This window comes from Nicotiana tabacum, chromosome 22, assembly GCF_000715075.1.
Source record: "Nicotiana tabacum cultivar K326 chromosome 22, ASM71507v2, whole genome shotgun sequence".
Classification (NCBI taxonomy): Eukaryota; Viridiplantae; Streptophyta; class Magnoliopsida; order Solanales; family Solanaceae; genus Nicotiana; species Nicotiana tabacum.
Window position 1 is genome coordinate 21,704,565 of NC_134101.1, and position 13,112 is coordinate 21,717,676.

Genomic DNA, 13,112 nt, shown 5'->3' on the forward strand with positions numbered 1-13,112 from the left:
ATAAAGTTTGTGAACAATTAACAATATAGATAGAATAAATATAGCACAAACTCCGGTAGAAAAATTCCTGAGAGCATAATTGTGTGCATTGGTCCGAAAGCTATTTTTTTAAATACGGCCAATTACAAGGATATTCCGCTAAGACCACCTCTTATAGGGCCATTCCTGTCAATCTCCCGTAAGCTAATCAGGAAAGGGGGGAAAACAAACAGACAAGAGACGTTTATTTACTTTATAGGTTAGTACTTCACGTCATTGTAGAATATCATCCTTAACGATGAACCAATTAGTGTCTGAAATAAATCTGAATGTTTCCAATTCTATGTCGTCAACTGATCCAGGATGGAGGGATAGACAAAGCGTATCCACATTGTTTACGTGTACCTACCACATACATTGTTATCACTAAACCATAGTTAATAGTTAATACATACATATTCTCACTTCTCTATATCATTTAAGCATAGTAAATTAATATAGTATGCTGTATACGAGAAGTTAGAGATCTGGTATCTATCATTGTCATTACAGCAATCTTTTTCACCCTATACAGTTTATACTGTCCTTGTCATAGCTTTTCTCCCATTGACAAATACCATAAGTTCATCTGCGACTTCTACAAAAGGAGAATCTCATGAAGAGGCATCTCTAACTAATAAGTTATAACAATGTGCATACACAAGTCCCTTCTTGTCTATATTTTCATTAATGTAGTGCTTATGCTTTCCTGAGTCGAGGGTTTATTGGAAACAACCTTTCTATGCTCACAAGGTAGGGGTAAGGTCTGCGTACACACTACCCTCCCATACGGTGTGGGATAATATTTGGTATGTTGTTGTTGTTGTTGTTGTTATTGTTGTAATGTGCACACACGAGTAATTATGTATGAGAGAGTGAGAGAGAGAGAGAGAGAGTGCACAAAGGGGTATTTGTTATTAGAATTTAAGGTTTCGTGGTGCATATTTTGTATGAAATCTTGGAATAATATAAATATATAAGACGAAGCTGACTGCATATTGTAAATGCTGAGAAGCATAACAATCTCATACTGAGGAAAAAATCACTCCATCTTCAAGTGTTCATTGGCCTGAAAACAAAAACGTGAAGAACTCAGATTAGTTCTCTTTAGACCAAAGCTGCTGAATCAGTGTATGCAATTGAAATTGCAGAAGCAAATTTTGGAAAACAATTCCATGTCCCCTTCCCACCCCCTCAACGACAAAAAAGAAAAGATAAAGAGATAAATAAAAGTTTTTTTTTTGGGTGGGGCGGGGTGTGTGTTCAAAGGAGAGTCCGAGAGGATTGGTGTGATCAGTTTGGACGTTCATCAACGTATTAAAGTGTACCCTAAATTATGCTTAAATACCAAATAGATACATCACTACTACAATAGTACGGAAATTCAAAATTTCCCATATTTTGCATCTTTAAAGGAGATTGAGTTATCCAACCTCTAAACACAAGATATACGATAAGACAAAATTTGCTTTGTTTCTAATTTGATAGAGATTAAGGGGAGCCTTGGAGCAACAGTAAAGTTGTCTCCGTTTACATGTCACGGATTCGAGCCAACCCGATGCTTGCATCATGGTAGGCTACCTACATCACACCCCTTAGGGTGCGGCCACTTCCCCAGATCCTGCGTGAATGTGGGATGCTAGTGAACCGGGCGGACCTTTTTTCTAATTTGGTAGAGAGACAGGCTCAGGGGTGACATGCAAAAAGAGCAAGGTTGGTTTCTGAAAGCAGAGAAGATTAGCATTCCCAGCTATATAAATGTTATACATACCATAGTTTTGATGCACCTTTGTGAATTTATGGATGGTTTTTATGAGGGAACCAAATTTCATGGACTTCAGGGGCCCCATATGTCTGCAGCCATAAATGAATTTAAACTCAGATCCAAAACCTTTTTGTAACATGTCCTAAAATTAGTGCACGGTCCAGAAACGTTAACAAGTTGCTAATTATTAAAAAAGAAAAAAAATTATAACCATGATTTGACCACAAGGGAAGACAAGAAGAATCAATTCAAATATGAACTAACTTTATACTAGGAATATAACTTTGAGAGAATCTTGTACCCTAAGACACTATCCCTTATGTTGTTTAATAACTCCAGATAATCAACAATAAGAATTTCATAACAGATGCATGTCTGCAGTCAGAGTTAAACTGTTCAAGACTATACCACAGTAGCAGTACCTTTAATATACTCAAATCAAATGAGCCGACGCATTATCTAGAGAGTCACATCATGCCACAGATAAGCAAAAAAAAGGCTAAGTATTTCAGCAGGGGTGTACTTACTCAATCTCAGTGTACCGGATTCTCCATGCTGGGAAACCCATGTGACATCTCACAGGACCATAAACTAATAAAAGATCAGGCTCTCGTCCCTCATAACCTGCAGGATTGATAATTTATCCACGTGTATAGAAAGCTATCGTTTAAGAAAAGATGAAAAATTCATATTGATGAATAAATCAGGCAAACAGGGGGAAGGAAGATAAATCGACAGACCTGCTGCTTGTAGAGCCTCAGACATGTCAGACTCAGTAATATTCGGTTTTCCTGGTTTGGTGCTGGCGTAATGCTTGACAAAAAGTAAATTAGCTGCCTTGGCCACGGCAGGTTTTGAATCAGCAAAAGAGACAAACTCCAGATCTACATGCTTGCGGCACAGAAGGATATCGGCAAAAGAAACATAAGACAGTCATTAGTGCAATATTATGTAGATTTAACTTTAAGCTGAGACCCGGATGGCATTTGCCATTAAATCATTTAAACCTCATTATTCCACAGTTTTCATTTGATTTTATCACTTAGTTTGTTTTTGGCTCTTTTCACTTTGTATCCAGTATTTCTAGGTGTGCTTGGCTCTTTATCACTTCTCATTCAATCTTTCAGGTCTCTGCACTCCTCCCTTTTCATTTGTAAGATATTTATTTATAAAACTGGTTACAAAGAGCAAAATTTTAAAAAAGCAAAAATGGCAATTGTAACTGGGACAAAGTTAGATGTCAATCACATAGAACCTACTAGAAAAAGTTAACTTTCTTATGTACCAATAATCTCTTCTCCTTCACCCCCTAACCCCACCCCAATATAACCAAAAAAAGAGGAAAAGAACATAAACATTATATAGAGAAAAAGTGACGAGAAAATCTTAACTTATTTTGTTTATCATTCTTCTTTTCACGATCCAGGTTCACAGTCCATCATAATTGTAAAAATAGCACTGGTGACACTTCATGCGTTTAAAGTTGCTTCAGATTAGCATTCGGTAAAAAAGAAGAGAAATGTAATTCGAAAGAAAATATTGGTCACTGTCCTAGGCACGTCCGAATATTAAGATTTAACAGACACCCAATAACTTAGAGAAACTAAAATATACTGAATGACGAGAAAGGGTCTTTTGAGGGTCTTCTGTTTTTTCTCCGACCTTCCTATTTTAAGTGACATAATGAAAATTAGAGGTGGATAAAATATTCTGAGTAGGTTATCATTATTGAGCTAGTTAGAGATATCTTTAAACATAATATTTCCTAGATCCAGAAAACGTAAGAAATATATGTCATCGTAAATATAAAAATATTGTGCACTCCTCCCCTTCCCAGAACGTTGCCTGCGTGCTTTTCAAGAGTCAACAGTCTAATGTTCTGAAATGAGAAAATCTCAACTTTCCTGATCCATATCAAAAAGATGGACAATCAAACCACAGTATCTTTCATATAGTTTCTCAATTTCTAACTTCTGAAATGACGAATTTATCTTGTCCATTTTTAATTCCATAGCTGTCAAATTACTTGCAGAATTCAAGAAAATCATGGGAGGGAGTAAAGTTTACTATCTTCCATTAATCAGATTCCTCGCAGATATAATTTCTGACAGTAAGTCAATTTTTTCGGTATAATCTAGCTAGAGAGCATGTCACATAGATTTGCAGATGCCTTAATTTCCAACAAGAATCACGCTTCACTTGAATATATCAGGACTTAAAAGAAAAGAAATGAAAGTAAAGGTAAATGTGTACCAAAATGTAAAAAGTACCATAACCCATAAGTCCAAAACTATGCAGGAACTTGACAATACCTCAGGCAAGGTTCCATGATCCGATCCATCTATGATGGATTCCTGGGACTTGTTCAATCCTTCTATAATGGCTTCCTGGGACTTTTTCAGCACTCCTACAATAAGCAACGACTGTGGGAATCATATTTTTAGCAGAGTCTTGTAGATGCATCATAAAGCACTCGAACAAGCTGGTGATAATTTTTTGACAACCTTACCTTCTCTATCATAGAGGCAGATGCTTTTTATACCAATAGATGCAAGCCAATGCAATAATTCAAGAACTTTTGAAGTTTGGCGAGCTTCTTCGCTTTCAATCACAACAGCCAGGTATCGCACTTTACTAATGTTAATGGCATTGTAACTCTTTAGCAACCCGCTAGAAATGAGGGTATTCTCCACTTTACGAGCTATGCCCAATACAGAGTACCAAACATTGATGATCAAGTGTAGGATAAGCCAGATCAAATGAAGACCAAGGTTACCACACTGAAAAAGATGTCCAAAACCAAAAGTAAGCTAATATATATACATTTTAAGAAAAATGAATATTATGCTCCTCTAAACATAGAAAGAATCTTTAAACCTATGTTGCCTAGACTCTCCAAAATGATGGCGCACCCATGTCGGATCCTCCAAAAATACACTATTTTGGAGGATCCGACACGCACCCGGCGACATTTTCGAAGAGCCCTTGCAACATAGCTTTAGACTACAATCCCCTTAAAAGCTGATAGCCTAATCACTTAAGAGGCCAAGAGAGTGACTGAGGAAAGGGGCTACTACTTTATCAACCTTTGTTACTTAGAGAGCCGAGAAGCAAGATGATAACTTTTCATTCATAGTATTCTTCATTGCTTACGGGAAGAAACTGCAAACCATAGTTGGGCAATGTTGAGTCCTTAGCAAATGAATTAGATTCAGCCATAATATAGATGCAATTGATACATTTCATATTATCTCTTTCATGTTTACAGCTCAATCTCAACGAACTTGAATGAGCTACTTTGTAACACAAGGGATCGGTTTAGTGTGACCAAAGACACTCAAAAACTAAACTCAATCCAGTTGAAGCTCAAAGGTTTCAAACACCCCTTCATGGAACACTTGGCTTTTGGGGTTTGGTTTTGGGGGGGGGGGGGGGGATCACTGATCGATAATGTAGGATCTTAACTCAACTTTTTATGACCAAAAATCAAATCAATTTTTCACAATATAACTCATTCGTTGAGGGTTCGTAGGAAGTACTACATATTGTTGAAGGTATCCAAGTGAACTTTTAGTATGACTATCTCAACTTAACCTCCCTTTGAAATGTCTAGTACTATCAAGATTCTTCTACTTATAGTGAGCTATAATATCGCTAAGAAAAGAGACTCAACACAATTATTTGCCAAGAGATACTTTGAACCAATATCAGCGGGACAGGAACATTAACCAAAATTATGATGGCTTACCACAGATGTCCAGCTTAGAATCTTCTGCACCTCATTCCCTAAATCCATTGATCTGCAAATACTTCAAGAAAAAATAGGTGAAAATAAATAAATAGCTCTAATTTTCCCCACAAACTAGTAATATTAGTAATTACCAACAATCACACATACAAGAAAAGCTAAAGCAAAACTTAGTACTATCTGACATTACATTAACCTAAACAAGAAAACACCATAACAAGATGCAAAGCATCAAACTTTAGCAACTTGGTAGTGAGAAGCTTAAAAAGAACCCAACTTTGATTTATTATTCCTTCCAATAAAATAAACCCGGATTAAGAAAACTTACAAATTAGTGAAAAGGGGGACTGAAATCCGAAAAAGTTTAACAGAAAGGAAAAAAGCAGTGAGCAGCATAACACTTTAAAGAAAAAGGGATCCAAAAAAGAGATGAAACAGTCACCAATGAAGACGAAAAGTAAATTTAAAAAATTGGAGAAAGAAGAGAGATATTTTAGAGGGCAATGATAATACCTATATTTGGTCCTAAATTGAGGGAAGTAATGGGTGCATGATTTGATCTCAGTTCAGTTGTACACAGAGAAACAGAAATACGCTGTGTTGCAGTCACGGGAGCTTCGTCTGCCTCTCTCTAACTTGATGAAATTTGTACACGTGACGCAATCATCTAATTATTCAACCAATGCACACGCACTGCTTGTCAGTTGTCTCTCCCACTTCTTTTTGTTTTGTGGACTGAAGAAAAAACGTTCAAAATGTCCCTTAAATTGATCCCTCATCCCTAATAAGTAAATGTATAAGATGGTGAACAGCAATTTTAAGCCTGCTACTTAAAAAATATTTACAATTTATATGTTTAACGATTAGGCAATTCACCTAACTTCATGACTAATTATTCTGAATTTTTTGTATTCTTAATTTTTGTGCTGCTAATTTAAAATTCATGACTAATTGTCTTGAATTTCTAAATTGCTAATCTAAAATTCAGAACATAAGAATCGAATTAGTGACATAATTTTTGAACTTTAGGACACGATTTTAAACTTTGCGGTTTAAACTTCAGGACATCGTGTGCTGAAATTTGAACGAATTTACTAATTTTTAAATATATTGTAAACTATGAATATATTTTAAAGAACATACTTAAAAGTAACCGTATGATATCATTTTCACAATATTATTAGTTCTTCATTCTCTTTTAACGGGGAGAGAATGAGCCTTTATGGTCATTTACAATAGTGGGATTAAGAAATTTCACTAATGAATTGGGCGCTAGATAATTGTTTTTTTTTTTCATTTCATTTGTATACTTTTTAATTATCTTTTGTTTTATAAAATATGGATAGTTAAAAGTTTTAGGGGTGACTTATTTATTTGCTATAAATTTTGTTTTTACCGATAAATTTGGCATTGCAGTTATATATATTTTTGATCAAGTCACGCATAGTTTAATTATTTTAATCTGAGGAAAAATAGATTTGATTTTACTATTATAATAATAATTTTAATTTGATAAAAAATTTCATGGCTTTACGTTATAGGAGTATTGTGTAAAGTTAAATTGTTCGACCAAAAAATATAGATCTTGGTTCAACCAATTAAATTTATATCAGTGAGGGTTAATCTTAGTTTACAATAATATCCCAAAGATGAAATTCTCGGAAGTGCAATAAACAATATGTAGATATACTTCAATAGCAACGACGACACACAATCAATATTTAAGAAGTCATAGGAAATAATAAAATATTAAATAGTGTTGAACAACAATAAATGACACTTATGTAAATAGAACGGATGAGTCACCCAAGAAAGGATAGAATCAGTGAATGTTCTTTCTGACAATGATAAGTAATGGATGAGCCTTTTAATATCTAAGCTATTCTCGGATCCCGTGTAAAAGTGTGGACAAGAATCTTAGTGTAAAGGTTGCTTTTGTATGCTTGCAATAAGATCCGATTCTCTCTTTTAAAGTTAAAGTGTATTTTACAAAATGAATATCACATGTCCTCTATCATTGTGTCTCTTTCTTTTTTATAGGGAACATGTTTCTAGAAACCCTAATAGTACAATTCTCCTTCAGGTCCTATCTTAAAGCTAACCGTTATAACTCTATCAAGGGCATGCGACCTCAACATCGATTATTGACGACTCCTCGACTTCGATTTTTGCTAACTCTTCGACCACGACCTTCATTGTTGATTAGATCACTTTGACCCATGGCGACATGGAGATGCTTTACCAATATCATTTTGACTTATATTCTAGAGATAGATTTTGATCCATATATTTAGTCCCTCTGCTTATTGAGGTCGGCTTCGCGGACGGGTTCGATGAGCGAATCGTATTGTTGGTGGTCGAACTAATCAAGCAGACTACATAGGTCGTAGTTGTTGTGGTGAGCAGGTAACGTGGCCCTCTGTGGGCTGCACATTTCAAATGCTTCGAATTTCCCGGGCGATTTGTTGGAGTTAGGTTGTCCACGAGTTAGGATGACGTCATGATGTCATGCGTCATTATGACGCATATTCCCGATGTGTCGTTTTGTTTCGCGCGTGACCTTTAATTAGACTTGTCGCTTCGGTTCCAATGCCAATCATGATGAGCCGTTTTCGGTTTCGGTGCCATGACCTTTATAAATAGAGGTCTTTGAACACAATTTTGGAGTTTTAAATCTTCTAACGCTTCAAAATCCCATACCTTTCTCTTGCTCTCTTTTTCTCCGAATTTCTCTTCTCTGTTTCAGCGACTTACATTGTTTTTCATTCCCTATTATTTGTTATTCTCCTTCCTTACGTTGAGTCATGTCTAACGTACCTTCTGAGGCTGGAGAGGGGAGTCATGTTGCTCCCTTGGCGGTGGTGTTCCCCTCCCATGGGGAAAGCGTTCTTGCCACCGTTGAGGAGGAAACCTTTCCGTCGGTGGAGGAGATAATCCTACACAACCCTGATTCTAGATCCGATTTCACCAAATCACCAGAGGCCACCTCTGGAGCTTTTCAGTCAGTGATGACGGTGAAGGAATTAGCGGAGCTTAAGGCTAAATTCGGATTTCCCAATCATTTCGAGTTGATCCCGCCCGAGGGGGATACGATATAGGTCCACCGTCCTAGGTATAGCGCCCTCTACGCCTACCCCTTCCACGTCGGCTATTCTTTTCCCCTCCTTCCGCTGGTGGAATAATTCTATCATCACTATGGCGTTTGTCCTGCTCAGCTCGCGTCGTATGTTTATAAAGCTATAAAGATGCTCACTAAGTTTGCTGAGCTGGCCGGGGTCTAACTGACATTGCGACACTTAATTCATCTATTCGCTCCCACCTTTTATAGGGGAACAATGTTGAACCTTTGCCACCGAGGGGTAAATGCTTGGTGGTGAAGTTGGACGACAAGTTCAGTCGTCAATTTTGGTTTAACTTCTTTTTTGTTAGAACCGAGGATGTTGTGGCCAATGTTAACAACTTTCCTGAGGCTTGGAAATATACTCGTAAATTCTTTGGTTTCTCCCCCGTGTTCGGTCCTGAATTTTGATTTCTCGCTTTCTTCTTTTGTATCCAAGACTTGGCCTCCTCCTTTGGACGCTCATATTTCTGACTGGGTCGAGCGGATCCTCTATCACATCGCAGGGATTTGTGAGTGACCATGTGTTTTCAAGAAATTCGGCCCTACTCTCCCTTTGACTGGTAATTTACTTTTTACCATCAGCTTCTTGATCTTTTTGCTCGTTTTTCTTCGTTGATTTTCCCTTTTCTTGTTTTTGTCTAGCTTCGGCCAGGGGGTCTACGAGGAAGTCGAGAGCTCCCGCGCCCTCGTTACGAAAGAGGAAGGCTACTACGACCTCAATTTCTGCCTTTGTTTCGACCGCGACTGATCCTATCTTCGTTCCAGTTTCCTCTCTCATCACATCCGAATTTGTTCCTGCTTCGGTCGTGGATACTTCAGCTTCTTCTCAGGAAATAGGTTAGAACCACTTACCAATGATTTGGGAAAGAAGGAGTCTTGTAAAAATCGCCTCTAAGTTTTAGGTTTTGAAAATTTGAAGAATGAACCAAAAATCCCGTCTAAGTCATATTTTATTCAGCTGCAGATGTCGTATTTGCGAAGAATTCATCACAAATGCGAGAACCATCACACCTCTGATTTCTTCGCAAATGCGAAGAATAGTTCGCAAATGCGAACTCTGGCTGGATCGCAAATGCGAAGAATCCCCCTCCCCCTCCCAGCTCCCATCGCAAATGCGAAACATTGTTCGCAATTGCGAACTCTGGCCTTCCCCGCTACTCTTCGCAAATGTGATGAGTAGATCGCAAATGCGAACTCAACAATGGTCGCAAATGCGATGATTGATCTCGCAATTGCGAGATCTGAGGCCTGCAACAAAAACTGAAACACACTAGCAATGTTCTAAGTCCAAATTCACTCCGTAGCCTATCCGAAACTCACCCGAGCTCTCGGGGCTCTAAACCAAATATGCACACAAGTCCTAAAACATCATACAAACTCACTTGCATGATCAAATCACCAAAATAACGCCTAGAACTACGAATCGGACACCAAATCAAAGTAAATTTTCACGAAAGCTTTAAAACTTCTATTTTCACAACTGGACGTCCGAATCACGTCAAACCAACTCCGTTTCTCACCAAATTTCACAGAAAAGTCATAAATATGGTGTTGGACCTATACCGAGTTCTGGGACCAAAATACGGACCCGATATCTAAAAAGTCAACTATGGGTCATACATTTCAAATTCATTAAGCCTTTAGCTTTCAAATTTTAACAAAGTCCGATATTTCGGGCTAGGGACTTCCGAATTCGATTCCGGTCATATGCCCAAGTCCCAAATCACAATACGGACCCACCGAGACCGTTAAAATATGAATTCGGATCCGTTTGCTCAAAGAGTTGACCAAAGTCAAATCAAATGGTTTTCAAAGTAAAATTTCATATTTTTCATAGTTTTTAACATAAAAGCTTACCGAAAATCGAGGAGGGTAAAAATGAGATTTTTAAGTCTTTGGATCACAGAATTAGATTTTAAAACATAAGATGACCTATCGGGCCTGTCACGCCCCAAACCTGAAGGGACGTGGCCGGCACCCGGTACCATACTCGGCCTGAGCGTACCACTTTGTAACTGTGAACTCTAGAGGAATAACCCTCAACCTAGGCCAATGAGGCCATATTCTGAATCATCTGAAAATATCGTCTGTCTCATCTAAGGGGTAAACATACCCAAAAACTCATATAGTGTTATACAAACTATACAGAACTTGTCTACAAGCCTCTAGAGATAGTTGAACAAACTATACAGGACTTGTCTACAAGCCTCTAGAGATAGTTGAATTGTATCATGGTTGGGACAGGGCCTCGACCTACCCATCAAACTTGTATATATAAAACGGACTCCAAGGTCTAGACTTGGTAACTCCGGGGAAGTGGAGCTTACCAACCAAGCTGATATTTGGCTCTGTCTACTAGGAAGGTTTATCCAGCTGTCTATCAGGACCTGCAGGCATGAAATGCAGCGTCCCCAGTAAAGGGACGTCAGTACAAATAATGTACTGAGTATGTAAGGCAACAAAATAACTGAAAGCTAAAACTGAATTGATGATATAATAACGGAATGTAACTAGGAGTAAAAAATAATCTAAAGATATGCTTACCTGCTGATACTGACTTAACTCTCTCCATATAGTATGTAAAATAGTTGTCCGGCTCTATAAGGCTCTGTATGTGTAACTGCCCTGCCGTAGTAGGCTCGCTCATAGGCGCTCGGCCATACTAGGCTCTGTATCTCGGCCATTCTGGGCTCGCTTATAGGCGCTCGTCCACAGTAGGCTCGGTATATAACTTACCATCTGATCAGAGGTTGCCCAATAGGGGCCTGCCCACCGATTATAGCTCGATGGTGGTAAAAAATACTGTAACACTGTATATATATATACTCTCTGCTCTCTTAGCTGAAATAAGACAATACTAAACTGAATATGAAGTCCCGATAAGGGAGAATACTGTAACTTCTGAGACTAGGATAATGTGAATAAATTCAGGAATACGAACTTCTCTTTATGCCTCGTTATCAAACTCATGTAGTTACGGGATCATGCCAAAATGAAGAAAGGTTTAGCCTTAACATACCTTATCACAATCTTTCCAATCACCAACTTGAACTCGCCTCTTCTCACCTTAATCTACAACAACGATAATAATACTATCATTAAGTTACGAAAGGTACAACTAACGCACAACGAACGACAAGCTTATTTTGTATTAAAACGGACAACATCTCCCCTATAATCCTTACTTCCTCCAAATTCAAGATAACACCACAACACCAAAAACAACAATAACAACATATATACATTAGTTTCCAATCTTATGTATACCACACAATACTACAAAACAGCCCAACATACCCCAATCTCTTCATACACAAAACGACTACCGTAGTAGTGTCAACAATCCAAAATTGTTACGATGAACGACCCGCCCAACATCCTGCATTTATGTGGTGTTTCTCCACACCCTTCCTCCTCCAAAACTCTCACAAAACAGTAGTAAAACACGCTGCCCAACAGCACCACAAAACAGTCCATAAAACAGTCCACAAAACAGTCCGCTACAAGTGAATAATTCAAACTCACATCTTCCGATCACCGTCCCGTGAGTTCTTACAAATATAGAACGACTTACTATGCATATACAGCATAAAAAATGGATGAAAGAGAGCAGTAAACTTACCTTATTTGTTGGATAACTCGGCTCCTATCTTGGTTCTTCAAACTCTAGGCTTTACCTCCAATTAGAACTTGAAAGGGAGAGAAAATCAATTAGGGTTTGGGGGAAATTTTTGGGAGGAGTTTTGCAGAGATTAAGTCTGGTTATTTTTCCCTATTATAAACCTAATATATGAAGGGGATAAGCCTTTAAAAAGTCCTCTTTGAATGACCCGAACTGGCCCATTTTTGGACGACCCGAAGAGGCCCATTTTTGGATTTTCGTTTAAGCAAGTAGGTGACAGTCTGCGCAGTCTTGGAAAAACTCCCATATCTCTCTACTCCAATGTCGTATTGACAAACGATTTAATGCGTTAGAAAATAGACTCATAGATCTTTAATTTGATGGGTGGAACACCCCATAAATCTACGTATATTGGGAGAAAATGTCAGTTACATTGGATCCAAAGTTTCAGTAAAACTTATGAACGTAACTTGTGATGACTTTCATCGACTTTTGTTCCATCACTCACTTGACTTCAAAATATAACACACGACTATAATATGACTAAAATAAATCATAACATAACCTCCTTATCATGTTAAACACCCTGGTCTCACTCCAAAAGTACATGCTATAACATTCCCAATTTGTCGATTTTCGACTAAACATTATGTTTTTCAATTCCTTTAGCTTTTGAATCTTCCAACCATCTTTGTACTTGTTGTTCATGATTTCAATATTTATAACCTCCGAGGTAATATGATTAACTTACTTTGTAAACTTTTCAAATATGATTTCATTTCTGACCTTACATCAATTGACTTACGATGACTCGTACGTACGAAAATATGGGTTGTAA

General features: G+C 37.7%; 1 protein-coding gene across 4 annotated transcripts; it reads right to left on the reverse strand.

Annotated features, from left to right (window-relative positions):
* Window positions 1-911: 911 nt before the first annotated feature.
* Window positions 912-6,280, reverse strand: LOC107820482 (uncharacterized). Of its 4 annotated transcripts, none has more exons than XM_016646791.2 (8): window positions 6,045-6,280; window positions 5,532-5,583; window positions 4,293-4,563; window positions 4,096-4,190; window positions 2,524-2,674; window positions 2,311-2,407; window positions 1,790-1,872; window positions 912-1,087 (listed from the first exon to the last, which is right to left on the reverse strand). In XM_016646791.2, the coding sequence occupies exons 2-8, from the start codon at window positions 5,577-5,579 to the stop codon at window positions 1,080-1,082; spliced, it is 753 nt and encodes a 250-aa protein (XP_016502277.2). In that variant the 5' UTR covers window positions 5,580-5,583; window positions 6,045-6,280; the 3' UTR covers window positions 912-1,079. The 4 variants fall into 4 exon arrangements, with proteins under 4 accessions (XP_016502277.2, XP_016502269.2, XP_016502260.2 ...); XM_016646783.2 differs by having other exon boundaries at window positions 5,532-5,592; XM_016646774.2 differs by lacking the exon at window positions 6,045-6,280 and adding an exon at window positions 5,860-6,015 and having other exon boundaries at window positions 5,532-5,592.
* Window positions 6,281-13,112: the final 6,832 nt, after the last annotated feature.

Bases quoted from the DNA above. Each gene is read 5' to 3' on its own strand.
- LOC107820482 (XM_016646774.2), bottom strand. From the start codon at position 5,927: ATGCTGCTCACTGCTTTTTTCCTTTCTGTTAAACTTTTTCGGATTTCA. The intron at 4,191-4,292 runs GTAAGGTTGTCA...TGCTTATTGTAG, and splicing joins CTGCCTCTATGATAGAGAAG to GAGTGCTGAAAAAGTCCCAG. The intron at 2,408-2,523 runs GTCTGTCGATTT...TCAATCCTGCAG, and splicing joins TGAGGCTCTACAAGCAGCAG to GTTATGAGGGACGAGAGCCT.